This window comes from Monodelphis domestica, chromosome 3, assembly GCF_027887165.1.
Source record: "Monodelphis domestica isolate mMonDom1 chromosome 3, mMonDom1.pri, whole genome shotgun sequence".
Taxonomy (NCBI): domain Eukaryota; kingdom Metazoa; phylum Chordata; class Mammalia; order Didelphimorphia; family Didelphidae; genus Monodelphis; species Monodelphis domestica.
The window spans coordinates 146,893,614-146,921,083 of record NC_077229.1 but is presented as its reverse complement, the minus strand read 5'-3'; the positions used below and the strand labels follow the sequence as shown (position 1 = coordinate 146,921,083).

The 27,470-nt window shown below is 35.9% G+C and overlaps 1 protein-coding gene across 2 annotated transcripts; it reads right to left on the bottom strand.

The window, feature by feature from the left end:
• Positions 1-4: 4 nt before the first annotated feature.
• Positions 5-27,470, bottom strand: RAD21 (RAD21 cohesin complex component). Of its 2 annotated transcripts, none has more exons than XM_007488242.3 (14): positions 26,996-27,470; positions 22,115-22,279; positions 14,862-14,991; positions 13,736-13,835; positions 11,356-11,462; positions 10,323-10,529; positions 9,750-9,875; positions 9,279-9,401; positions 8,132-8,355; positions 6,936-7,101; positions 6,363-6,514; positions 4,396-4,545; positions 2,774-2,857; positions 5-1,757 (listed from the first exon to the last, which is right to left on the bottom strand). In XM_007488242.3, the coding sequence occupies exons 2-14, from the start codon at positions 22,256-22,258 to the stop codon at positions 1,566-1,568; spliced, it is 1,905 nt and encodes a 634-aa protein (XP_007488304.1). In that variant the 5' UTR covers positions 22,259-22,279; positions 26,996-27,470; the 3' UTR covers positions 5-1,565. The 2 variants fall into 2 exon arrangements, with proteins under 2 accessions (XP_007488304.1, XP_001370002.1); XM_001369965.5 differs by having other exon boundaries at positions 26,296-27,325.

Below are 27,470 nucleotides of genomic sequence, written 5' to 3'. Positions count from 1 at the left end.
AAAATACAGCTTATAACACAACTTTTATTAGAAAAGTTATACATAACACAGCATCAACTATTTTCAAGAACAATATTAAACCTGATAAGCAACAAAAACCAGACTAACAAAATGTGTAACAAGAAACTAATGACCTTTCTATAATTAAACATTCAAATTATCTACAATGTCTTTTTACAAAGGGGGAATTCCATGGTTTACAGGCACGTCATGTTGAAAATAAAGCTGCAGTAGCAATTTTATACAATTACCTTTCTCAAGAAATTGAATTATTAAAACAGTAATTATGCAGTCTCACAAATTTTTAAAACATTTCACATAATTTTACATTATTGGGTATATATGGAAATCTGAGTCAAAAGTTAAATCTTTTCACCAAAGTGCCAACATTTATGCCAGAACTTTTAGTGTAATTTTGCCCTAAAAAAAATTAAGACATGTTTTGATAATCAACATATTCACATAATTTCTGGTTCTATCTGGTCTGTTAAACAATAAAGCCTTTTATTTATTTTTTTTTGCCTTTTCATTTTAGTTTAAATTATAGGAAACCAGGTGCAGGATTTTCTCTTGCAAAGCTATTAAAATAAAGGTCCAAACACAGGAGTGTGCAGTATTGGAAAAATAGATCAATACTAAGACTTATAATAAATATCAGAAAAGCCATTACAGTTAACATAGCATCTTCTGCTTAATAAGCATAATCAGGTAAGTGGCTTCCCATCAGTCTTGCCCCTTTGATATACAAGACACTTTGCATTTTATTCTTTGCCCCCCCCCCATGATTTGAATGTGCCAAAATGAGTCATTCTTTCACTGAAAAACTTTATTTAAAGAGCTTGATTTATATATAGCTTGTGTGTAGCTAGAATTCCTCTGTTAAAAGCATGGCACCTCTACAATGAGCTAGAATGATATGGATTTGAACTAGATGATTTCATCTGAGGTTTGGTTTCAGCAAGTGCTTTGCAGAAATGTTTGCCCTCTGCTAAATCATAAGATTTTTAGTGTGCTATAGATGCAATTCCTATTGCTGGAGGAATTTCCAAACACTTGATAAAATGTGGAGAAATCTTTGTCCATGGTTTTCATGTAGCCAGAGACCAGAGCAAAAAATTTAGAGAAAATCCAATTCTGTTCTATGAAAACCAGACATTTGAATAAGTTCCCTACACATAATAGGTACTTAAATGTTTTTGAGGTTGGCAGGTTTTTCCCAGAGGTTAATTTTTTAAATGCATTAATGGAGAATTAAGATACAAATCATGGCTTTTCATTGCAACTCAACATCATTACATGCACCAATATTGCACACATCTGCTCTGAACTGTTAAAATTATCTGGGTCCTGGAGAGTCTTTATATCTCCATAAGAAAATAAACACAACCCACCCGAGCAGTTTCCCTTAAAAATGAAGATGGTAAATTAAAAATATAAAAAGGGGCAAGAGATACTTTGTACAGACAAAAATCTAAATTTTCTGTAATGGTCTTTTGTGCCCTACAACATGGGGGCAATTCATTTATACTAGTGAAATAAACACTAGCTATAATCCATTTAGACATTCAAATTATATGGAATCTTGGTCCAGGTGTTGCAACGATGTCGCTGTAAGGCTCCTCTTGTTTCAGCTCAATAGCCTGCTGCTTTTTAAGTACCAAGAAGCTGTAGAATTTTGCTGCCGCTTGTTTTCTGTTCGTATTTCGGCACAAGTCAAGCAAACTAATAGATTCTGCTCCAGTTTTAGCAAGAGCTCTCTGAAAAGCAAATAAAAGGTAGATTGAACAAGCATAATATTAAAATCAATACCTACAAATCAACTTTTGGCCAAACCTACTAATAAATGAACTAGCTAGTATTACAGAAATATCACAGCGCTGAATTGTGTATCCATTCAAAATCGTGTATTCTTTTGGGTACAATTTGATAGTGAGGTGTCAGTGAATATGTTCTCCTTGAGTAAGATCAGGAAAAAGAAAAACTAAGACCGAAGAGCACCCAAACAAAAATCAAGATACATATACTATATTTTGGAATGAAGAAACTAGAATTATGCACATGTGATCATTAAGATCATTAAACAAAAGTTAGTTCCTTTAATATATCCACGTAATACAAATACCTGAATATAAAATTAACCAAATATAGTCCCACAGCTTATTTTTAAAAATACCACATTTTAATTTACCACATTAGTTAAAACATTTAGCATAGCATCTTTCAAAATAACACATGGGAAGATTATACAAAGTTTCTTGGAGGCCAAGGGTTTCAAATCTGACCTCAGATAAACCTCCTCCTGGAAGCTACGCAACGGATCTCCAATGACTGCCCCATACCACTCGTCTGATAAAAAAAAATGTTCCTAATTCCGTTCCAAATTCTAGATATGGTCTTTTGTTGCCTTTTTTTAAATGTAGTTTTAAAAATATTTTTAAGACCATAAAAAAAAGGCAACAAAAGAGGGAGTGTTTAGTTAAGATCCAAATGAAAGGCACAAAAGGAGGAAAAAAGCCTGCTGCTAGAAAGGCTTAAGAGTAAAACCATCTGGTTGCATTTACCAGGCAAAAATTTAACAAACTTATGGAATTGAAAACCTTCAACAAATGGCTTGACTTCTCCCCCCCCCCCAATCTGTTTCTCAACTTTGCCTTATTTTGAAAGATGGTTTTTCATAAATACTAAAAAATTTAAGGTAAATTTGGGGAAGGGGATCATTACTTAATCAAATATTCGCTTTTAGCATTCTTCTCTAAAAGCATAATGGTATTACCTGAAGACCATGAAGCATCTGCTGAGTTCTTTTATTCCATCGTCTTTCTTCTTGATCCTGATCACCTCCTGTAGCATCCTCTTCCTGAATGAGAAAGACAGACATAGCACAAAATAGAACATAGTTTAATGTGTGTGCTTTAAGATGGCACAGCCCTTTAAAGCACTTCTGGAAACAAATATATAGAATACCAAGACATCTTTTACCCTTTATTTTTCTGAAGGCACACATTCCCAAACTTAGATGACCAATGAGATATACTATCTTTTCTGTGAGGTAAATAAATTGTAGTCCATTTATTGAGAAACCATGTAGAATTAGAGTTAAGTGGAAAAGGTCTCTGGATAAGGCAAGAAAAGTCTAAGTCTAAGACAGTGGTATCAAATTCAAATAAGAAATGGATCCTTTTTTTGTGGTTGCATTTTGATTTTGGAAGATCACAAAATAACATCAGCTATAGTAGTATATTAAATAACTGTATTCAGTTCTTGCAGTCAATTTGACACCTCTGCCTTAGACCCAATCAAGGTTCAACTGCTTTTATTTTTCATTCAATTTTAATAAAGTCAGAACCTGACAACTGGACACATTGAAGGTTGGGGTGTTTTCTCCCCCACTTAATACAGTACACCAAAGGATAGTATAATAATAATTGACACTCATAATCAACAACTCCTAACATTAGTTAGAGGGGACTTTATCAAGTTCAATTCTTTCATTTTATAAATGTTCAAAAGAATACATGACTTCCTGAACGAAGGCCCCACAGATAATGAAGCATCAAAGCCAGAAAGAACCAGGTTTAGTTCCAGATTCAATGCCAATTCCACATTATGTTTGGTTTCTATGACCATGGATTTTTAAGAAAAACTTAAATTGTGCCTGTAACAAATTTAGGAAGGCAGAGCATCACATTTTAGAAACATCTCCAAAAAATTCACATAACCAGTTTTTGTGTTTTCCCCCATTATTAAAAAAAAAAAAACACCAAGCATGGGCTGATGCAATTTTATTTGGGCTTTTAAAGAAAATATTGAGAGTGGCAGCTAGGTAGCACAGATAGCATGCCAGGTCTGAACTAACTGTGTGGTCCTGGGCAAGTTACCTCTAGTTTTGAATCCAGGATCTCGTCTCAAGGGCCTGGCTCTCAATTCACTGAGCCACCTTAGCTGCCCACATGTACTTCTTAGTAACATTGAGAATCAGATAATCACAAGTTGAAGGTGCTTTATTTAGAGATGACTTAACCTTCTCTCCAGTTATCTTTGATAAATGGTGATTTAACATCTGGCTTGAAAGCATAAACAAGACTGGCTATTATGAAGCCCATTCCCCTTTGAGCTAATTCTAATGATGAAAAGTATAGAAATGAGCTGTATAACATTTCTTGCCTTTGAATCAATCACATGCAAAAAAAGTCCAGTCCCTTTTCCAAATGACAACCTTTCAAATACTTCAAAGAAAGCAATTCATGCCTCTCTTTTCTGGGATAAATATATTCCTCGAAAGAATACTTCTGTAGCAGTAAGAGTCCTTCTTGATGTTCAGTATCAGTTAACTGGAAAAGTCATATGGAAATAGAACAAGAGTGAATTTGCCAGGTTTTGTTAAAATTACATTACCTCTTCCTCTTCTTCCTCTTCCTTATCTTTCTCTTTTTCCTTTTCTTTCTCTGGTAAGAGTTCCAGCTCAGGTATTAACTGACAGATATTTGGAGGCTCTTCTGGAGGAAGTTCTACAGGTGGAATTTCCAACTGCTGTAACTGTTCAGGCTGGTGTTAAATGAAATGACGAGAAGCAATGTAAATGTAAAATGCCAATTCAATATGGACAAGTATTGGGTCAAAGGATGAACAGTTCTCAAAAGGATTTTAAACTATTAATCATATGAAAGATTGTTCTAAATAACTAATAAGAAACCTCAGAAGTTTTACTTCGTAACTGCAAAAATGCATAGATAAAAATAGGAATTAAGTTTGGAGATGAGTAGAGTTGGTGGAACTGAGCTATATTAATTACACTAATAAATGATATATAAAATTCTATTTTTCACAGAAAGTTTCTATAATAAAAATTTAATGTTTAATAGAATAGACCAAGTCATGACCAAGACACTACCGTACACAACTAATTGGCACATACCTTTTAGCTAGTAGAATGGAAAACTAGACAATTTTCCTTAAATTAGAAGACATGTTCTTTAAAACAAATGAGACTTATCCTATTGGTAGTAGTTGTAGCAGTGGCATTAAAAACTTTTAAAGAATGGAGTGATCCCACCCTTTAGGGTCCTTTCTTAATATTTCCTCTTAAGAGCATTAAAATATATATGATAGAGGGCTTAGTGGATTGAACCAGACCTAGAGGTGAGAGGTCCTAGGTTCAAATTTGGCTTCAGAGACTTCATAATTTTGTGACCCTGGGCAAGTCACTTAACCCCCATTGCCTAGCCCTTACTGCTCTTCTGCCTTGGAACCAATACACTGTATTGATTCTAAGGTGGAAGAGAAGGATATTTATTTACGTGTGTGTGTGTGTGTGTGTGTGTGTGTGTGTGTGTGAGAGAGAGATATATGATACAGTAATCTGATAAAAAGTTCAGGAAGCTCTGGTCCCTATCCCAAGTCTGAACTAGGACAAAGCATTACAACTCCTTGCCACCAGAGGGCACAGAAAAGCAAAAAGATTCCAAAAGGCCCTACCTTACTTCTCTACAGAATGGGCAAAAAGGGCTTCTTGCTTACTTGAGTCTTCTGCTACTCAAATCCACTCTCCTGAGCTTCCAAAAAAATGGAAAAACAGCACCTAGGCTTCTAGCTTAGCTGATTTCCAGGTCCTTCCCACAGGGCTTTCTAATCTGGGTAAACATCATTTTTGCCTTTCCCTCCTTACCCAGTATATTCTGGATTCAGTAATACAAATATGCACAATACAAAATATGGGGGTAGTTTATAGAATAAGGATATATACCCAACATGACTGTCTAATGAACCCATGTCTCAACTTTATCTCTGTGTGGTTTTCCACAAGTGGAAGACTATGAACTGGATAACCCAGAGCTCCTGTTCTACAAAATAAAAGACCAATAAGGATTAGGGACTTCAGATGTGAGGAATCAAGAATAGCAGGATGAGGAAAGAGGAAAAAAAAAGGAATCCATAATACTTGCGCTTGATCATAAAATCCTCCAAGAAACAGATTGTGTCAAATTTTCATCTAAATGAAGTATTTTTTGATTCCATCAGGAAAGAGAACTCAGCGTGAGGACACTTTCTCTCTCAAACTGTTTTCCAACTTATACTCTTAAGAAGGCCACTGAAATATCAAATGACTTCCCAAATTCATATTATGCCATGTTCCCTCTTAAATTAGGACCTAAAAATTATGAGATCTTTAAATCAAGTGACAATCTTTGCTCTTTTCCCCCCCTGGATCAACAAATCAAGTGCTTGGTTTACTTTATTGCCTAATGTCCAACATGTCCCTCCTAACAAAGACTAACCATACTCAGAGACCAAAGAGGTAACATAGAAAGGCAGACAGATAAACCAAAATCCTTTTGTTATATGTAGGATATTTTCTTACTTACAGGTAACACAGGTTCTGGCTCAACTTGCTGTGCCTTGCGTTTTACCCCTGTTTGAGGTGGCGGCGGCGGCATGACAGATTCATCCAAATTGGTTCTGCTGCCTTCCATCATTGATTCCTGTAGGTGGCTTGGCTCTTCTATAATAGGTTCATCTGTAAATCATCATAAAAATTAGATTTGACAAAATCGAGGTCTATTTCAATATTTCATTATCAACATGAAATTATTTTCCCAAGACTGAAAAGGCTATATACTTTACTCATATACTATTTTTCTTAAAACAAATCACTATACTGTTTAAATTAAAGGTTGTCTCTTCCCCTGACCCCTATGGAAACCTGACTTTGATGAAACCTAAAAGTGGCCTACAACACTAATGCTTCTCTTGTATTCTTATTTATGACAGTAAAGTAAAAACACAGTGAAGTGATACATTCTTATTTATTATTACATCCTTTCAAAGAAATCTTAATTCTATAGTGAAGCCTATCTTCAGACCAATGTGGTAATTATACATGAGTTTCAACCCAAATAGCAGTTTAAGCTCAGAAAAAGAACCACCACATTACAAACCAATAACATCGTGTTGTTGCTGCTGTTGCTGTTGTGGCTGTTCCTCTCTGGGTACCTCAGGATTTTCAAAATCTTTGAGGAATTCATCCAAATTGTCTGCTTCTCCACCTTTCCTCCTTTTCCTAAGATCTTCTGGCACAAGAGGTGTGAGACAGCGTGTAAAGAGCTATAAGAGATGTGTGCAAAAAGCATTAATGACTAGGCTCTATACCAAACCTCAGATGTATTTAATGCCTCATGTATCCTGAAATCAGTCTTCTAGGAATCTCAATTACACAAAACGGAAATAACTTGATAGAATAATGCCTGCCTCTCAAGTAACCCTCAACCAGACAACTGTGTAAATAAAACAAGACAACAAAAGGTACCAACAATAATTTAAAATAACAGTTAAATACCTTACCCTTTGTGGACAAAAATTAGAGAATGACAATTATTGCACAAAAATAGAATAGTAAGTCACACAATAAAAGGACAACCATGAACATAAATATATTGGAAAAAAAAGGCATAAACAAAGTCAAAAGAATATGAACAATTATGCATTGATTCAATAAAATCATACTTTTATTCTCATTCTGTTGAAATATATTGTCTATATAATCAAAATTTAAATATCTGAAGGTTTAAGGTTTTTATTTGGAGATTCACTCTAGATTTTTTAACCTATTTGTTGAGCATTATTGTAGATGATAAAAAAATAGTATTTGCAAGAATCTAAAAAAAGTAAAACCAAGAAAATTAAACCAAAGAACTAGTAAAGTGATATGTTTATAATAATTCTGAACCAGAGCAAGTAAAATAAATGTAAGCATACTTAAAAAAAAAAACTGCTTAAGTCTAATGTGCATTTTTTGGATAATGCCGAATGTTATTTTTAGCAAAAATGTATATAACTAGTGGAATGGAAAAAAGTATTTAGTATGTACCTACCATGTTCCAGGTACCAAACTAAGCATTTAACAAATATTATATCTCACTTGATCCTCATAATAACCTTTGTGAGGTAGGGGGTATTATGGTTCCCATTACATTGAGGAAACGAAGGCAAAGAGGTTAAGTGACTTGCCCAGGGTCACACAGCTATGATTTGAATTCAGGTCTTGCCTGACCCCAGGTCTAGTACACTGAGTCACCTAGCTGCCTCTGGTCACCAAAAGATAATCAAAACCATGTGAGATAAACTGTAACATTACCTTCAGTAGTCTATTGTTCCATAAAGGTTGAGCAGGCAAAGAGAAAAGTTTTTCTACGCCTCCTGTCTCTTTCCACATCATCAATTTTTTGGTAGGTGGTGCCAGGTCCAAGGTAGTGACAATATCAGAATAATCACTTAGCTGGGCTCTAATTGTCTTGCTGTCCAGCTCTTTTACACTGTCAACAATTAGCTTCCTCTTCCTTTTGGCTTTTGTCTCCTTGACTGGGATGACAGATAAAAAGTAGATTGTTGTATTATAAATTTAGAGGCAAAAGCTGAATTTTCCATTATGAGAAAGCATCTAGGCAAGAAAAAGCTACACATACTTGGGTTAAGTCCTTACCCACCATTTTTTTTCTTGTACTGACTTACCCCATAGACCCAAATCAGTGTAGAAACAAACACAGAATGAAATTGTTCTAATTTTTTCTGTATATCTAGATTTAAGCAATTAACACTCAAATATTGGAAAGTTCCTAGAAGAAACTAGGTATAGATAAAAGTGAATGCCTTTGTAAATGAAATTTTACAGGACTTATGAACAGAAGTGACTTTAGAAACCAATGAATTCAAATCCTTCATTTTTTTTTTACTTTTGAAGTAACTAAATCCAGAAAACTTGACATGCTCAAGCCTATATAGCTAACTAAAGCAAAGAGTTCTAAACTTAGCTACTACTTCTACTACACCCTTGCAAAATAAAATTTGTTTTGTGGTTCTATAAAGCAATTTGTTCAAAATTATGATTCTGAGGTATTAAATGTCTTCAGAAACCTTGTGAATAAAATAGTAAATTACATTCAGGGAAGGCTTTACTGTATTTTTTAAGTGTTCTATGTGTTTTAGACTTATTTTTAAAATATACCTTACATTTGTGTACACCACTTAGCTATAAAGGATAGGTTAACTTGCAATTTCTTTAATCTTCTTACTTTGTGTACACCACATAGAAGTAGCAAAAAGTAGACATTCAAACCACATATAAGGGAAGGACTTACCTAAGGTCATACAGTGACAAGTCAGAATTAGTACTCAGATCTCTTGACTTATGTTCCAGGCAACTAAGACTCCTATATTCAATTTAAATTACCAAGATATCTAAATTTTTCATTATCACAAGTATTCAAAACATATTTTGTTCTCACCGGTGATGTCAATAGGTTCCAAAGCAAAAGCTTCCTCTTCATTTGGAACAAGTGTTGTTTGATCAGTCATAGTTGGTAATGGTTCAACAGGGTCTACTGAATCTGGACTATCTGGTCCACCCACTGTTAAAAATAAACAGAAACACACACATATACACATTATTCCCGTTAAGAATTCCAAAGCCAATAATACCCAGAATTCCAATCATACAATCCTTTCCTCTTAATTCTTTCATTTGAAAAATTAGACCTACTGTGAAAAAGAAAAATAAGTAAAAATTATAGTAGAAATGGACTTTCTAATCTAGTTAGTGATATCCTGATGTGATGAAGGTACAAATGCTGGTATATAAACCAAATTTACTAAATATGAATTGTAGCTCTTCAATCTTTCATAAATTTATTTTGGATTCCATACAATCCTAACAAAATAATAATACTAGAAACACATTTATAAAATGGCATACTCACTTGATACATTGTCATCATCATCCATATCATCATGTGCAGGCTGCTCTGGCATCATGACCCCTCCTTCTGAGAGGGCAGGTGGATCGTCAAATATACCTCCATCATTGTTACTTATAAGTTTGTCATCTGAAACAGTGAAAAATAAAATGAACTAATGAGACAGCAGTTATTAGAAACCAATTAATGAAAATACTAAAATGTCCACCCAACTCTTAGAGAAAAAATTTTCAAATTAGTTTATATTTTCAAAGTTTACTCCTAACTTGGTATATTAACTAAAAATGTTCATTGTAATCTGAAATTAACTTAAAAACCTAAAGAATATCTTTAAAATTAGAAAATGTGTTACTTCCTAGACTGCCTAAACAATGAGACTGCTAACATAACTTACAGAAACCTCCAAATGAAATATTTGGTTGAACATGCCACCACCAATCTGCTGATAACATATAACATATCATATAACATATGATAACATATACTGCTGATCACATATTACTAAGTATTTTGATGATTGTTGATATACTAAAATTTAATTAATGAATTAACTTCAGTCATTTTGTTTGAACATACCCAGTATGCCACCATCATTTCCCTCTCCAAAATTGTCATCCTTGTATTGGTCTTCATATTCTAGGTGGTTGATTTTCTCATTTAGGTGACTGGTACTTTGTTCAGGTTCCAATAGGAGGTTAGAAGCACTAGTGCTTACTAGCATGTCATCATCCTCAAATGCACTTCCTTCACGCATCATTTCACGATCATCCATTCCAAAATCACCTATTGAAAATTTAAATCTGCATTCACTAAAAAGAATACTGACAAAAGTACATGTCCATTTCCACAAATTTAATACAACTATTTTGTACATACCCATCCTTTATAAATATTTAAAGTATTATAATTTTAGGATTGACATTTTCTTACTACAATTTTATTTGCATTAAAGTTTATACATTTCATATGTGAAAAGGAAATCACTTTAAAAGACTGATATATATTAATTTAATGTCATCGAGTCTATTTTTTACACATATAACTGTCACTACCAGGACTATCCAATTCTTTAATAAAGTAGTTTGAAAGAATTTTTATTACTAAAACCTATATATTTATTTGGTATCAATCATTTCTTGAATAACAACATAACTTATTAAAATACGTCATTAGATATATCAGAATTTAAGTCTAACCTAAATATTAATCTACTAGAAATCTGCAGATAGAATTAAATGAGCAAAAATAAAAGTAGAATTTGTGTAATTAACTTTGAAAGACTTAGGAACTCTGATTAACATAATGGTCAATCATAATTCTAGAAGCCTAAAGAAATATCCAACTACTCATTTCATGAGAGATGATGGAATCAATAGGAAAGATTGAGACCCTTTGAGGGGAGCATGGCCAATATTGCCTGACTATACAAATTTTAAGTTTGGTTTGTTTTTCTTGCTTTCTCAATGTTGGGGAGAGAAAAAAAAAATTTTTTTTGGTATATAATTAGTCATGCTCCCTAGCACCATCATACTCATCTCATTTCCTTCCCTTAACACTCCAAATTAATTAGAGGTTATGGTTCTTTTGCTCCCCCTCCCCCTCCTTTTACCAAAGTCATTTTCCTGGAGGATACTGATGTTTCCAACTTCTTCTCTCATTGTAATCTCTTCAACTCTACTCTGGTTAAGACTGAACTGCTGAGCCACATCAATGTCACTTAAAAAACAAAACAAAAAAAGAACTGTTACGTTACGTTACCTGGACAGGCTAAAATGATAAAAAGGACAAATGTAAATATCTGAGTTTAAGATTTCTTAAAAAGATCTGGGCTTTTAGTGGGCTCACTTAGCAATATGGTAGTCAAAACACTGAATGAAATCTTTTAAGTTGTAAAAAAAATCAGTAAAATCTCTTAAAAAGTGAGATAATCTACTATTGTCAGAAAACACCTGGAATATCATATTCAATTCTAAGTATAACTCTTTAGGCACAACATAAACTGCTCAAGTGTTCTCATGCTAAGGGCCATAGTGAATAGATGATAAAATAAATAGAAGCTGAAATTGACATTTTTGGCTTGGAGAAGACTTAGTGGGGACATAATAGTTGCTTTCAAGTATCTGAAGGATTTTTTTTATGGAAGAGTAATTGGACTTGTTCTGCTGTCCCCAAGAGAACAAAATCAAGGAGCAATAAAAAGGAATCACAAAGGCACAGACAACCTCAGTATTTTTAAATTTTTCCTTTACTTATGGTGGTAGTGTACAATGAGGGACTCTCCTCACTGAAGGTCTTTAGGACAAGACTGAATAAATGATTACTTGTTTCAGAGAGAAGAATGGATATGTAGTTATGAAGTCCTTTCTAATGTCGAGATTCCATGCTTTTGACCAAGGGCAGTTAACATATACAAGAGCAGCATGCCATTCTAAGAGTACCTAAAACACTCAAGCCCAGAGTAAGATGAATCTTGCAATGAAAACTAGAACCAAATAAAAAAGCGTAAAAAATGCCACGCTAGAGCTAAAAAGCAGATTTAGAACTAATAATCTGACCTAGAAGGATTAGCAAAAGGACATATTCATTTATTGAGGTGATGCCTCTGGTAGAGGACCATAAGAATCTATGTGTCCTCTGCACACCTGTAATAAATGATTCTATATATAGGGAGCATATTTTTTAAAACCCTTCCATCCTGGAATCAATACTGTGTATTGGTTCCAAGGCAAAAGAGTGGTAAGGACTAGGCAATAGGGGTTAAGTGACTTGCCCAGGGTCACACAGCTAGGAAGTGTCTGAGGCCAGATTTGAACCCAGGATCTACTCTGTCTACCACCTGGTTCTCAGTCCACTCAGCTGCCCCACCCATTAAAAAAACCCTTACTGTCCGTCTGAGAATCAATACTGTGCTCCCTATATATATATATATCTGTAGGTGACAAGAATCTGGGAAGGACAGTCAATAATTTGGATGGCAAGACTCCTTATCTTCCAACAAGTTCTTGAGTTGCACAGTATCTAGAATAAAGCTATAATCCTATTTCACTTGGACATCTGAAATTCTGCACCTTTTGGGATACAGGCTGACAAGCCCAAGTATAACCAGAGGAGGGTAACCAGTATGGTTAAGGGAATGGAAACCATCACATATAAGTACCAGGGATTTTTAGGCAGAAAAAGGCAAGACACAAGGGGTGGAAAATGGATGGGAGAAAAGAGGGACAGGTGATATACCTTTAAATATTTGAAGACAGCTACCATTTAGAAAGAGAATATAATTTGTTTAGTTCTCTCCCAGAGGGCAGAATTAAGATGAGTAGATTTTAAAGATAAAGAGATTTTGATAAAGTAAAAGAGAACCTTTCTATTAGGTATATTTAAAAGTGGAATGACTAGCAGTCTTCAAAAGTAGAGGTTGGTTTAAAGATGTCATAGATTTCTGTTAAAAAATGGGCTAGGCTCAGTGACCTTTAAGGTTCTAACTCAGATTTTATAATCTAATCCAGAGCTATAGTTCTCTATAATCCAACTATGCTATAGAAAAAAACTAGAATCAAGCTTAATTCTATTTCCTAAACTAGCCTGGCAATTCTCAAACTGGGCAAATTAATTTGTTAACTCAATTTTCCCTTTTTGGTTTATTCATATCCAACTACCTCAGGAAATGAACTGAAACACAAAAAGATACGCAAATTTTAGCTTCTGGTTAGACTGCCCCCACAAAACAATGTCTAGGTCTGTATGGAAAATCTTTATTGATGAAAAGGATCCAACCCCTAACCACATATATATACCACAACTAGGAGAGCCCTTGTGATTGGTCCTAAAAAAACGAACTGATTTAACAATAAAAATCAAGGTATATGCATTTCTAATATGATGACCGTGTAAAAACAATTCCAAGACATTTATATGTAAAGTAGTACTGGAAATGTACTAGCAAGTTATATCTTTTTGACAAAGCCAATAATGATTTAAAAAAACCATACTCTAAATCAGGCAGTGGCTGATCAAAGTCATGGAATTCCTCAGGTAAGGTAATTGCATTATAAGCAGCTTCCCGATTTTCTTCAGGCAAATCAACGACACCTGAAAAAGACAAAGTTGAATTAAGTGAATACACACTGCAATTTCTATAAATCAAAGTAGATGGAAGCAGTGAAATTTCCTAAAGGATAAAATATAAAACTTTAATATCTTGATATGATATGTGGCACTTATACGTTCTTTAATAAAATCATAGTAAAATGTACAGTCTTAGAAATCTACCTAAGGCACTAAAAAGTTGAAAATATCTTGTCCAAGTTCACTAAGTCAGAATGTATCAAAGGTAAGACATGAACCCAGCTCTTCCAGACTTGAGTGGGAACTTACCTATCTATTTATGCCACCCTGAATTAGAGAAGTGAATTTAGAGCAAGCACTTTAATAATTACATTTCTGGGTAAAAATAAGTTCTTGTATAAAATTTAAGAGCTCCTAATAAAACTCTACAAAATATATAACCAAAAAGTTCAAACCACCCATCTACTTATAGTAAGGGTTTTGCCAAGAAATCTCCATGGGACAAATGTACAAAAAGGTCAACAAAGATATGCAAAGTATGATTATGCAAAAGGTAATAGGAAACATTTTTCTTTGCTCTAAATTCTCAGAAAGCACAAAAACTAAAAAGCTGGTTGCTGATAAAGACAACCTAGCCTCTAGAAAAGGAATTCTTAGTCCAAAGTAGTCCAAGGTATGTGAATTTATTTTTAAAACACTGATAAGAAAATCTCCATATAACTGGTTTCCCTTGTGTGCATTTTATGTATTTAAAAATGGGTCTACTGATTTCAGACTTCCAAAGGGCTCCATGTGATAAAAAAAAAATGCAACAAACCGATAAAATGGCAACATTAATTAATTAAAGCATTAATTTAAAAAAATCATTTTCCTTTGCAATCAGAAAGTATGATGGGGTCAACCAATAGGTCTATAATTCAAAGATAATCTTTTAAAGAAAATTACCAAAATCATTTTTCAAAGTGTTGTACCATTAAGAATAGTTTAGAATAGCACTTGAAATAGCATCTAGGGAAATAGTGAGCTAAATAGGAAAGAAAGCTTTAGTACCTGGCCGAAATGCCATCTTTATCTTAATGAAAGCTTCATTACAGTCTGCAAGGAGGTATTTTGCTTTCCTGTGATAGATTCGAACTACTCCCAATAAGAGATGTCCTGAGGTTCGAAGTGCCATCTTTACCTATAAATAAAATATTAATTTTTATAAAATCAATTACATAGGGTAAAAGACCTCACAGAAAACAAAAATGAACAGGAAGACTCGACTCAAAAAATGTTTCTATTCAAAATTCAAATGAAATTCTTAGTGAGATTTATATCTAGACATTTCAATGACTATTAAAAAAAAAGAATGATAGAAGCAGAATTATTTTGAATGATCTGTTTGCCCTAAGGACATTATTGAGAAAAAGCAATCAGTTCAAACTTCCCTGAATAGCTCGTTAAAAGATCAAGTTATCCAAACAATTCCTCAAAAGCCTTCTAAAAAGCTAAATTTGAGAAAATTTTTACTGTTTATCTTAGAATATTAGTCTTACAATTTACATCCAGTTATTTTTATGTCCTTCATGTATACTTTATAACAAAATGTCCATCCAGAACCCAGAGCTTAACTTTTAATTCATAAAGATTTATAGCCACATCTTTGTTTTTAGGCTACAATGATTTATTTAATGGTAAAATTACATAATTTTTTAATTTATAATTTTATTCCATAGTGAGAATTGGCAACCTGTGAAAAGCAGCATACTAGTTTTCAATTTAACTTTCCATCTGAGATAATATTGCAGCAGGTGAGATGATATGGTGCTGCTAAGTATACCTCAACTCCCAAACATGGGAAATTGACAGACAATATAAATAATGCCATGATAGGGATGTCTACAATGACAAATATTCTAAACAAATTAATGAAGAGTTCACAAGAAGAATCTACATAAGCCATGAAGAGTCTTAAGTCATCCAAACAATCTTTAGTAACACTATTCATTCTCTTGTAACCTGCACTTTAAAATCCATCCAAAATTGCATATAACTTAAGTGTCTGTACATTAAGTATCTCCTTAAAAAAAAAAAAATCACTTCTCTTCAGGTGAAAGTAATAATAAACCATTTGGGTAGATTATATGCACATTTCTTGGTAAGAAGATAAAATCAATATTTTGCAGTGAAACAAGATGGGTATTTTTAGTTATAATTGCTTAAAATGCTTAATGCCCTCAAATTTTTCCAAATAAAAGCTAAACTTTACAGATGTGAACTTAACATCTCCTGACCCATCACAGAGTCAAAGTAAATACAAACTCTCTCAATGAGGCTTTTCTAATTATTTCCATTAACTTTACCTACTATAATCAACATCACATTTTCTTTAATAATTCCTAGTTACTTTAATGTCATTAATGTCCTTTAATTACAGGCATAATTCCAGACTAATATTGCTTCATCAATGCAAATTTACAAACATACAATTATCACTGACACCAAACTGTATTGGAATATCATTTAATTGTTCTCAGATAAAAAGTTAAATATAAAATTTCTCAAGAAAAATGGTTGGGGACAGCTATGTGGCTCAATAGATAAAAGAACTAGTCCTAGAGACGGGAGGTTTGGGGTTCAAGTTTAACCATAGACACTTGTGTCTGTAACCCTGGGCAAGTCACTTAACCCCCATTGTCTAGATCCCTACTGCTCTTCTGCCTTGGCACCAATATATAGTATTGATTCTAAGGTGCAAGGAAACGGTTTAAATTAAAACAAAAACAAAACAAAACAAAAAACCAAAAAACACCAATTGTTCAGATACAACTGTTAAGTAACTGCAATTAAAACATAGAAAGTTTTCAAAGAGCTTAAAAGTCTAATGCAAGACAAAATATATAAAAAACATACAAGATATACAATGCAGGATAAATTGGAAGTAATCTCAGGGAATGCAGCAGTGTGCTGGGTAATGTTTAAGAACTCTAGGGGAAAAAAGGACACAATGACAAGTAGTATAATCTATTGTTTTTCTGCATTATTTTCTTAAAGAATACAATAAATTAAGGCATGCTTATGCAGAGAATTCCAAAATGCTGAATTGAAAATTTAACAATTAGTTCTCAAGAGTCAGAAAAGCCTCGCTCTAGCACATCAATGGAAAGAAGGAACTTGTTGAAGGAAGTCAGGGAAAGGCAAGAGAAAGAAATGAGGAAGGAGGTTCAAGGTAGTAGGGAAAGCCAGCTAAATGTCAAGAGCTAGGAGATAGATTGTGCAAGAAGACTGGAGGAGTTAAAGATGATACCCAGGTTGCAAGCATTTGGGAAGAGGGCTTTAGAGGAAAGATAAGTTTTAGACATGTTGGGTTTAAGACATCTATGGGACACTCAGTAGATAAGAAAGCCAGGACTGGAATTGGGAGGTCTTGAGTTCAAATTCAGCCTCTCTATACCAACTAGTTATGTGACCCCGGGCAAATTACTTGAACCTCCACTGCACTGCCTAGCCCTTACTGCTCTTCTGCCTTGGAACTAATACTCAGTGCTGATTCTAAGACAGAAGATAAAGGTTAAAAAAAAAAGTCCAATAGATAGCTGGAGATCTGATGATCTGCAGATAACGGAATCCAGGAGAGATGATGAAACCACCAAGTGAAACAATACAAAGGCAGAGGCACAAAGCCTTATTTAGAAGTTTAAATATTGTAGCACTATATATAAAGAAGGCATACAGTAGAAAATCATGAATTTGAAGGGAGAAACTGTGGCACAACTGGGTAAGGATTGAAGGATGAAGAATGGAAGCAAAATTGGGGTGGAAATAAATGCAGTGTACCCAGGCAGACAAAAGAAAAAGTTGAAAAGTTTTGATGGTTCCATAAGATAAAGCAGGAATGAAGGTAAGATATAGCTATGATGGGACACTTTTATCAATCTGAACCATCTTCCATAGCTTTCAACTAATAGGTAAATCTGATCTATTTTTGACTTGATAATTTCACCTTTCAGAAAGTGGAAGCAGCAACTATTGATTGCGTCCCTGATTCTGATTAACCATTTGTTGAAGGCATCTTTTTGAAGGAAGAGACCATGCTATCTTAGAAATGAAAATGAGAAAGGGCATGTAAAGTAATAAATTAGGTTTTTGGGGAAGATAATTTAAATACTCCATAGAAAATATGGGTGTTATTAACCAAAGAGTGTTATCAAACACTATGTGAGGTATTAGGGATACAGGACCCCCCCCCAAAAAAAGGACCTGCCAAGTAGATATTACTCTATTGGAGAAGACAACAGAACAGAGATGGTGAATACAAAACCTAGATGAAGAGGAGGGTGAGAGAGTGGAATGTGGAACTGGCAGCAGACAGGGATGGAATTAGGGAAGGACTTCCATACAAGGTGGTACTTTAAGCAAAGTCATGAAGATTGGGATCATAAGGTAGAAGTGAGGGAAAGCATAGTAGGAATGGGGGTGAGAGGGGGTGGAGGGTGGATGAGGCAATTGGACCAATCAGGAAGCTATCAAAATAGTCCAGTAGAAAAGGTGGCTATGAGGGTAAATGAGGAGCTAAATTGACTATGGGGGTCTGAACCTGGCTAAATAAAAGGACAGTAGGATCCTCAAAGGAAACAGGGAAGTTAGGAAGAGTGGTGGGTTTTATAGAAAGAATTGCTTTTAGAAATGTTGAATTTGAGATAACTACAGAACATTCAGGTAAGAAATATCCAACAAATAGTTGGTAATATTGGATTAGGATAGAAGCCAGGACTGGATTTCAGAGTTTATGAAATTCATAGTACTTTTCAATACAGTTAACACTGGCCTTTTAACTGTTCCAAGAACAAGACACTTCATCTCTGGAAATGTTCTTTTGACTACTGACCTCCCTGGCTTCCTTTAAGTCCCAACTAAAATCCTCACTGAATTGAAAGACTGGAAAGACACTATAGCTGGTTGTTGACCATACTTGAAGATCAAAATTACATCAATGATCTTTGAGCATAACTTCTTCTAGTCATCTAATTCCAGTAGCAAAACAAAGGTGGAGATAAGTAGTGATGTCTAGGATGTAGTAGACAATCTTAGCTTCTTTGATATCTAAGAGAGCTCCGAGTTCTCCAAAGCTCCTACACCTCTATAGTCTTCATGACTGTTGGAACAAATTGTTCTCAATTGCTCCATCTACCAGGGGAAGTCTTCACATGTCTGCAGTTTAACAACCCCCTACCCCACAGACAAGTTTGAGGTCCACCAGATACCCTCAGTCTGCTTTTGTCCAACTACTGATACGGTTTACTAGGGCACTATTGTTACAGCTTCTTGGAGCCACAGGTGACAGCTGGGTGGTAAGTGGACAGCAGAGAAGGAAAGCAGCCCTAAAGGGCTTGGCAAACCCTCACAGAGGTACTAGAATTCCCTAAACACCTTGAAACTAAATAACTCAGGAGTGTTGGGCCTGGAGTCATGATGACCTGAATTCAAATTCAACCTCAGACACTTAACTAAGCTGTATGACCCTGGGTGAAGAAAATCACTCAGCACCAGAATAGAAGATGGATCAGAACACGAAAGAGACTTAATGGAGGCAGATCCACCAGCAGGGTATTACAATAATGACATGAGGTGATGAAGCCTTGCACTAGAGTGGTGGCAACGTCAAGGGAGAGAAAGCAGGAGTATTCAAAAGATGCTGCAAAGGTGAAATCAAGGGCACAAGTCAGGTTGCAAAAGGCTAAGGAGAGAAGTGGAAGCATGCATGTAGACAGCTTTTTTTTTTTAGCAGTTTGGCTACATAAGGAACAGGGCTACCGTATGGCAAATAAGAAGACAATATGGACAAGTGGATGGAGAATGAGGGATATCCGAGAATGCTTATCAGACATCAAGAAAGAAGTCACCTGCTATTAGGAAAAGACTGATGATTAGAATTGTGATAATTAAAAAGGCAATCAATTAAAGATGGAAGATCAGGGTTGGCCTCAAAAGTGAGAAAGGTCATCTACTCAAAACTGAGAGTAATAAAGGAAATAGATGACATTAAGGGATTTTGTTAGGAGAAAAGAGCTCAAATTGTCTTTTCTGGAGTGTGTGGCTGAAAGAGTGGAAGAACAGAGTATAGGAAGTTTGAGGGGGAAGAGGTGGTTTGGAATTGACTCCTATGGGGAATGTAGAGTTAATTAAGGATTCTCTTATGGCTCAGTTGAGATTAGAAAACAGATTTGTAACCAATTCAGCCAGCATGTTTACAAGATTTCTTTTAGCACTGTTTAGTAACATGTGAGTTAAAAGGAATTAATTTCTTTTGAGAGTCTAGGGATATTTAAAATCTTATTTTTATCTCTACCAGAGCCTAGAAGAGTGTCTACCACATAGATGTCCTTTAACTTGACACTTGACTTACTGACAAGAGGATAAATAGGGTCACAAGAGCTGAGGACAATGGAATTGATTAGCAAAAGGATGAAGATTGTAAAAGGGGGAAAAAGAATAGGAACACTAGAATGAAGGGTAAAGATCAATATGAGGATGAAGAACAGATATGGGAGTGTGGCTGAGGGATGAGAAAGAATCATAGGAAATTATGGGAGGATAGGAGTTTCTATTTTTCTGATCACATAAATATGAGATCAAGAATATGATTGCTCCTATGTGAAATCAGATGGAGTAGAAATTAACAAACTAGAAGGCTAGAGTGTTTGAATATTAAAGTCTCCTAATATAAGGGCAGATTAAGATGTACTTTGGTGTCAGGTACACCAAGGATACAGTGTCAAATACATATATGACTAGAACTCAGGAAACAGTAGGGCTAGATACAGAAATGTAGCTGTCAGTTGATAGAAATGACCACAAGCCAGGAACTAAATTCTTTGATAAAGGGGGAAAGTTTGAGGGACATAGAAAACTGCTATAAGGTAAATATGCCCATTCCTCCTGGACCAATATATATTGAGGGGCATGAAAATGTATATCCAGTGTGAAAAGATAGTCAGGAAGGTTTCTGTGAGGGTAGCCTAGCCAGATCTCTGACTGCAGAAGAAGAAAACCTTTAAAAGATGATAATAGCTTGTCAATTACTCTATGTATGTTCTCATTTCATACTCAATGTTCAGAAGATAATTAACTTGTACATGGGTCAGAGGCATACTGCCTCTAAAAAAGGAAGTTTGCTCAATAGAAGCAGCCGCAATTTTAAAAGGACAACAAAGGACTGGGCTTTTTCAGGGGTACCTCAAGGATAATCTATCTTATGAAAGTCCTGGGGTTATTTGGCTTGGTGTAAAAAATATTGAAGTGTTTAGATTTTAGAATCAGTGGACATAAGTAATAGGGGAGAAAATTCTGGCTCAAGACAAATGCAAGTTCCTAATCATCAGAACTTTTTTTTTTAAAAAAAGGTATGGAGGGCAGGTGGGTGGTTCAGTGGATTGAGAACGAGGCCTAGAGATGGGAGGTCCTAGGTTCAAATCTGGTCTCAAGACACTTCCTAGCTGTGTGACCCTGGGCAAGTCATTTAACCTCCATTGCCTAGCCCTTACCACTCTTCTGGCCTTGGAACCAATACCCATTCAAAGATGAAAGGTAAGGGCTTAAAATAAACAAACAAGGTATAATTAGCTTTAAGATAATGAGTTCAACATCAATAGTAATCTTCAAACAGGATAGAAAATGTATTAAAAACCGGGGGGAAAAAAAACCAAAAACCTAGAACTTGGTATAGTAGTGAGAAGCTGAAAAAAGCTTTTAAAGTCTATGTACTTTTAAAGAACTTTCTCAGTTCCCAGGAAGTTGAGACATTGCTAGGGTAAAAAAAAGAGAATACAGTTTTTAGGCTGGTGCTTAAAATGGTAGAGGTTGAACAGGAAAGCAGAATAAGGAAGCTTTCCTGATACTCTGAGTCAAGAGGCAAATAAATCTAATGATTAGTTACTCAAAGAACAAGAGTTTGCTTTCCAATACACTTCACCTAGTGAGTGTGGATTCTTGGATCAAGGACACCCAAACATAAAACCTACCTTTGAAATTAAATAGATGTATATTATCATTTAGAGTGGTGAGGATGTTATCAAAAGCAACAGAGTTAACTATATTTAGGGAGATATATGTCAAGAAGGTTATTTAGCAATTATTAACTAGAGACACTGTCTTAAATAATGAGCAAATCTTAGCTTATCTACTATAAACAAAACATGATTTGGAATTCTCAATTTCACTTATCCTTAATAAGCAAACTAGTTAAGTCTTAAAGGTTTTTAATAATTGGCAATTTCATGCTAATACATAAAAATATCTACCAATATTGACATCAGACATACCTTGGGTGAAATGATACTCTCCACACTGCTCTCTAAATTACACTCAAACACATGGGCTTTGGTTAGCTTCTTATCCCAATGGGCCGCTAGCCAAATTTTGGCCAGCGGCCCTCTCTTACTCAGGACAAAATGAGCGTAGAACATTGTTCCAGATGACTAGAAAATCTGTCAGAAAAAACAATTTTTAAAAATCATACATGCAATAAATGCAGAAACATACATTTCCCCAATCTGATCTTGATGTAAAAACTAGATATACTTTTTGAGATATATGCAAATCCGCCAGCTCCTATCTTTATAGATTTATATTATTTTCTTTTGTGAACTCTATGTTCCAGACAAACTGGTCTACTTGATGTTCTTCAAATTTAGCATTCTCTACCTACCTCCAAGCCTTTATACAGGTTGCCTTCCATTTTAAAAATTCTCTTCTCAAAATTTACCTCTTAGAATTCCTAGTTTTCTTAAAAGCTCAGGTCAAAATATCCTCAACATGTAACCTTTCCTGATCCCTCAACAGCTACCTTAGATTTGAGCATACAGTCCTCTCCAATAGAATGTAAGATCCTAAAGGGCAGGAACTGTTCGATATTATTTTGCTTTGTGCTTTGTAGCCTTTCTGCCTGGTACTGTCTGCTCATGTTTTTGTGTTATAGGGCAAAAGGTTCTTGGTATACTTCAAATAGGAAGCTTTAAGTTTTCAATACAGAACTATCCTCCTGCCCTTTCTTCACCATGAAGAAAACACACCAGAATTCAGAGAACTTTGCCTAAATTCTTTCAAAGAAGCTTATCTTTTTAAGTTCATACAAACTGTACTGCCTTTTCATCTTGATAGGCAGCTAAATTGGTTCAGTGGATAATCCTGGGTTCAAATTTGATCTCAGCCTCTTCTTAGCTGTGTGACCCTGAGCAAGCCATTTTAACACCACTCAGCCTCAAAACAGATATCAATTCTAATTCAGAAGGGCAAGGGCTTTAAAAAAGGGGGGGGGGGGGAGAGAAATGCTACATATGACAAGTAAATAATACTCAAGAATGAAAGCATCTTACTTTTCAATTAGGAATTACAAACAGGGAGTAAATAGTCATACTTTCCCTCAGAATTCAAGCCAGAAACTGTTAAGAGCTCAATTACAAGCTTTCTACAGCCTACTATTCTCCAACTTTTGCAAATTTTGAAACCATGACTTACTGTTTATACCTAATCCACTAAACATATCAGATGACAGAACCAGTCTTAGCAGCAAGACAAAAAGCAAATAGGAAAACTAGATGACAAAACCTATCAACATACCATAAAAGAGTCAGGCAGGAGATGCTTAATCTTTTTTCCTTTGGTACATTTAATATACCATTAAAAGAGAAGAGACTAAAAAATCTGGTGGTGAAAATGAATGTTACAAAACACCAAGACAATTCTCAAATCAAAACTACAGTACATTACAATTACTTTTAGTAGTCTAGAATATTAAAAGTCCTTTGAGAAAAGAAAATATTTGTGATTCCAGTGATACACTAGTTGACATAAAGATTTAAAATATGAATAGATCAAGATGCATTCAGATCACTGCCACCTTCGATCATTTAACAAGAAAATGTGAAAGTTTCCATTCATTTAAATTGAAAACTGGTGAAAATCATTTATGCTAAGACATACCTCTTTGAAGAAAGTAAAAAGGTATTTCTATTCTCAAAGCTGCTTACTTAAAACAGAATATTCATTTCCCTCCTTCCTAATCAGTAATTCAAGACAAACTAGAGGACACTGAAAACAAGGATTTAAGTAACATGTTTCAGGATAGAAACAGTACTTGATGGTTTCTCACAATTCCTTTTCCTTCTTGAAGTATTCTTCATAAGGTTATACCTTAACAACTGAAACTCACTTGTTGACATCTATTACTATTGTTTTAATTGTTAAAAAAGACTTGCTGCAAAGAATGTTTACTTATGTAAAATGACATTCTAATTCCTATTAGGCATCTTGATAATAAAGATTTTTTAAAAATAAGTCACTGTCAGGACACTTCAACTCACCCACAACTGGATACTTGTACAATGGCTACAAGGCCTAAAATTATCTTCTAAACATTTGGAAAAGTCAAGATCTCTCTACCAGGAGTCAATTAGTTGACCAGTTGATATTCTGAAACATAATTTTGAAAGATCTGGAAATCAAGTTGTTGGCACCTCCTACCAGGTTGGCCCAAGGTAGCTCTTCAGCTGTTGGTTGAGACTGTGCCTCAAAATAGTCAATACTTACTCTACCATAGGAACCTAAGTTTCTGAACAGATGCAACTTCTGGACAAAGAGTAAGTAAAGTTGTAGTGTGGAAGATTTCCTGGAGAGTGATCTGGCAGGTAAAGGTAAAGCTAGCCTTAGGAAAGCACTATTCTTCAATATAGCCAATTGTTACTTCTCTTAGTAATTGAGATTAGAGTACTCTGATAACATTATCTTTAGGTTTTAAATAATAACAAACTTCTGTCTGTGCTCTTTCAAATAAAAAATGTTATTTCAAACCTCCAAAAAAGTTTAACATACTTAATTTAGGACTACATTTTGCCAACTCCAAAAACCAAGCCCCAATTTTGTTATCAAAGGGCTGTTCTATGGCTAAAAATGGGAGTTATGTTAGTTAACATGGTGGAAAAGTTGTTTTAGATTTCACGAAAATAACAGAATATGGCAAAGGTACTTATCCCATATGGCTTAAATTTTTGGATTTCTGCATTGAAGTTAAACACCAATAATGCTTCATCCCTATTATCAACATTATTACACATGGGATTTAGAACTGTATCTAGTAATTCAAACAGCAGAATGTGTAAACAATATCTGAAAACCAGCAAATGTTAATTTTAATTAAGTGGACTTATACAGATATTGAACTTAAATTCAATTAGATGCTCATTTATCAAGCTATTTACAGGCTTAAAGAGAAAAAATTGTCTCTTCCACTTGCATGTTTATAATCTAAAGAAATCAGAAAGTTGAAGTAATTTCAGAGAATGAAAAACTTTAAAGAAAAAAGTAAAGACAATGAATTTCCATTTTAAATCATATTCTAAAGAAAAGCATTAACAGGATCTGAAGCTGTAAGCAACCATAGCCAAATATTCATTTTGCAAAGGCCAACCAGGGGTTTTTGCTTAAGTGACTTGACTCTTAAGCTTCCTCCCACATTCTACTTCTATAGGAATACATGTAAAGAAAATGTCTATTTTCCAGATGGAACACTGGTATTTCTGGTAGGGAAATTAATGTATGTGGAAAAACTCAAAATACAGTTTACTAAAACTATTCACATCTTCCCCTTTTAAAATAAACCAGTTCCTTCAATTTGCACACTATAGATTCTAGGTTTTAAAGCTAAAAGGGGCTAGAAATACTTAAGGGTGGGGAGGGAGAAGGAATAAGCATTTCTATGGTGCCTACTAAGTACCAGACACTTAAAATACTTTAGAAACCCCAACAAAATCAGATTTTTATCTACAAATTTGCCATTTTATATGATTAATAGAATTCTGAATAGCATACTTTACTGATATTTCCTAATTAAAGTGTACAGCGTTAATTATTCTGTACAGTTCGAATTCACTCAGGTTTTCAAGTAATGTATCCACAACATATATTCCCATCTACTTTAGAACTTCTTTAAACATGTTCTTCCCTGTGGTTTCTGATATTAAAACATAACATTTCAATTTCCTAACTCTCATTAAGTTCTACTACAGCACAGCTCACAGGCAATTTACGTATTGAGGTGTTTTCAAGTTATACTATTTAGAATATTTTTGTGACAAAAGAAATACTTCTGCCTACAGTGAGATAAGCCAACAAACTTGAAATTTTCACCAGAAAATTAAGATGAATATTTTTGTAAAGTTTTTGTAAAGTTCAAAGCGGCATAAAATGGTCATGACTGATGAAACAAGGCGCGTCTTTCAGTTTTACTCCATTCAAACTCGAAATATATTTACTTAGCATAAACTTCGGTACATAAAACTTTAGTCCGATTATACACGGTCATCTCTTCACTCCTCTAAAAAGGACTTAAGATATTTTCTCTCTCCTCCCCCCAGACCTCAGGCCTTTTTTTGGTCGAGAAACTTCAAAGACAAACATTAGATACATTTCCCCCCAAAGTCTTAGCCAAATAACTAAACGCATTAACCTGTAGAGAACAACCAGTAATCGGTAAAGTTGAGGAGGATGGAAATAAAACTATTGCAGTCTTCTTATAAGGGCCCAAAGCATGTTCCCTTCGAGTTTTTTCCCCCCTTCTTCTATTTGGTCTTTCCCAATTGTGATGTCGCCTTAAAGGGATGAGTCCCTTAAAGGGAGGCGGGGGGGGGGGGGGGTTGCAGAGTCCTCGGCCCAGAGCTGCCCCCGCCCCGGGCACTGCGGGTCCACTTCCTTGATGCCTGCTTCCCAAGCTTTACAAACTGTTGCTCCTCCTCCGAAGTTGGCACTGGGATTGGGGGCGGACCATCTCCCCAGAGATCCCGCTTCTTCCGAGGGTCCCCCCACCCACCCCCGCCTCGGCCCGGCCAGGCCCCACAGGCCGGTGGAAGGGGGGGTATTCAACCCTGCCCCGAAGACCGGCGTTTCCGGCTCCCTGGAGCCCGGAGCGGCGGGCTGGCGGGCCGCCGGGCACTAAGAGTCTAGGACGAGGGGCGGGGTGTTTTTAATTAAATCTGCTCCCTCACCCCCCGCGCGTGCCGAGGCTAGTCCTGGGGTGCCCGGCGAGAAGGCCGGGCCTGATCCCGCGGGCGACGGGCCTGGACGCTGCTAGCCTCCCGCTCCCTCCGGCAGTGGGCCCGGTCGCTGGGCGTCCCGAAGGCTGGGAAGGGGGGGTCGGCAAGGTCTCTCACCTCGAGCTCCTCCGAGAGCAGGGGCGGGCTGGGTGGCCGAGGGAGGGGAGAGGGTTAGGGGGAGGGGGTCGGGGAGAAGGGGGGACACCCCTCCCGCGGTGTAGGGGGAAGCCTCTCCCGCCGCCTCTGCTTCTTCCGCTCCTCCGCCGGCGCCGCTGCCTCCTCCTCCGCCGCCGCGGCAGCCGCTTGCCCGCCGCCTCCGCCTCCTCTCCGATTCACTCAAACAAACAAGATGGCGGCAGCTATGGCCGCGGCTCTTCCTGCCGCCCAAACCCTCCGTTCAAATCGGCAGGATGTTTACGGTCAAAATGTTCCCCGAGCGCCTGCGCCGCCAGCCGAATCCTACGAAGGCAACTACGCAGGCGCGGGCTCTCTTTCCTTTTAGCCCGGATTCTATCCCTCCCCCTCTCGATTGACGGAACAGATGGGCCGAGCATGCGCTAAGAAGTCCGCGCAGTTAAGCGAACGCTTGGGT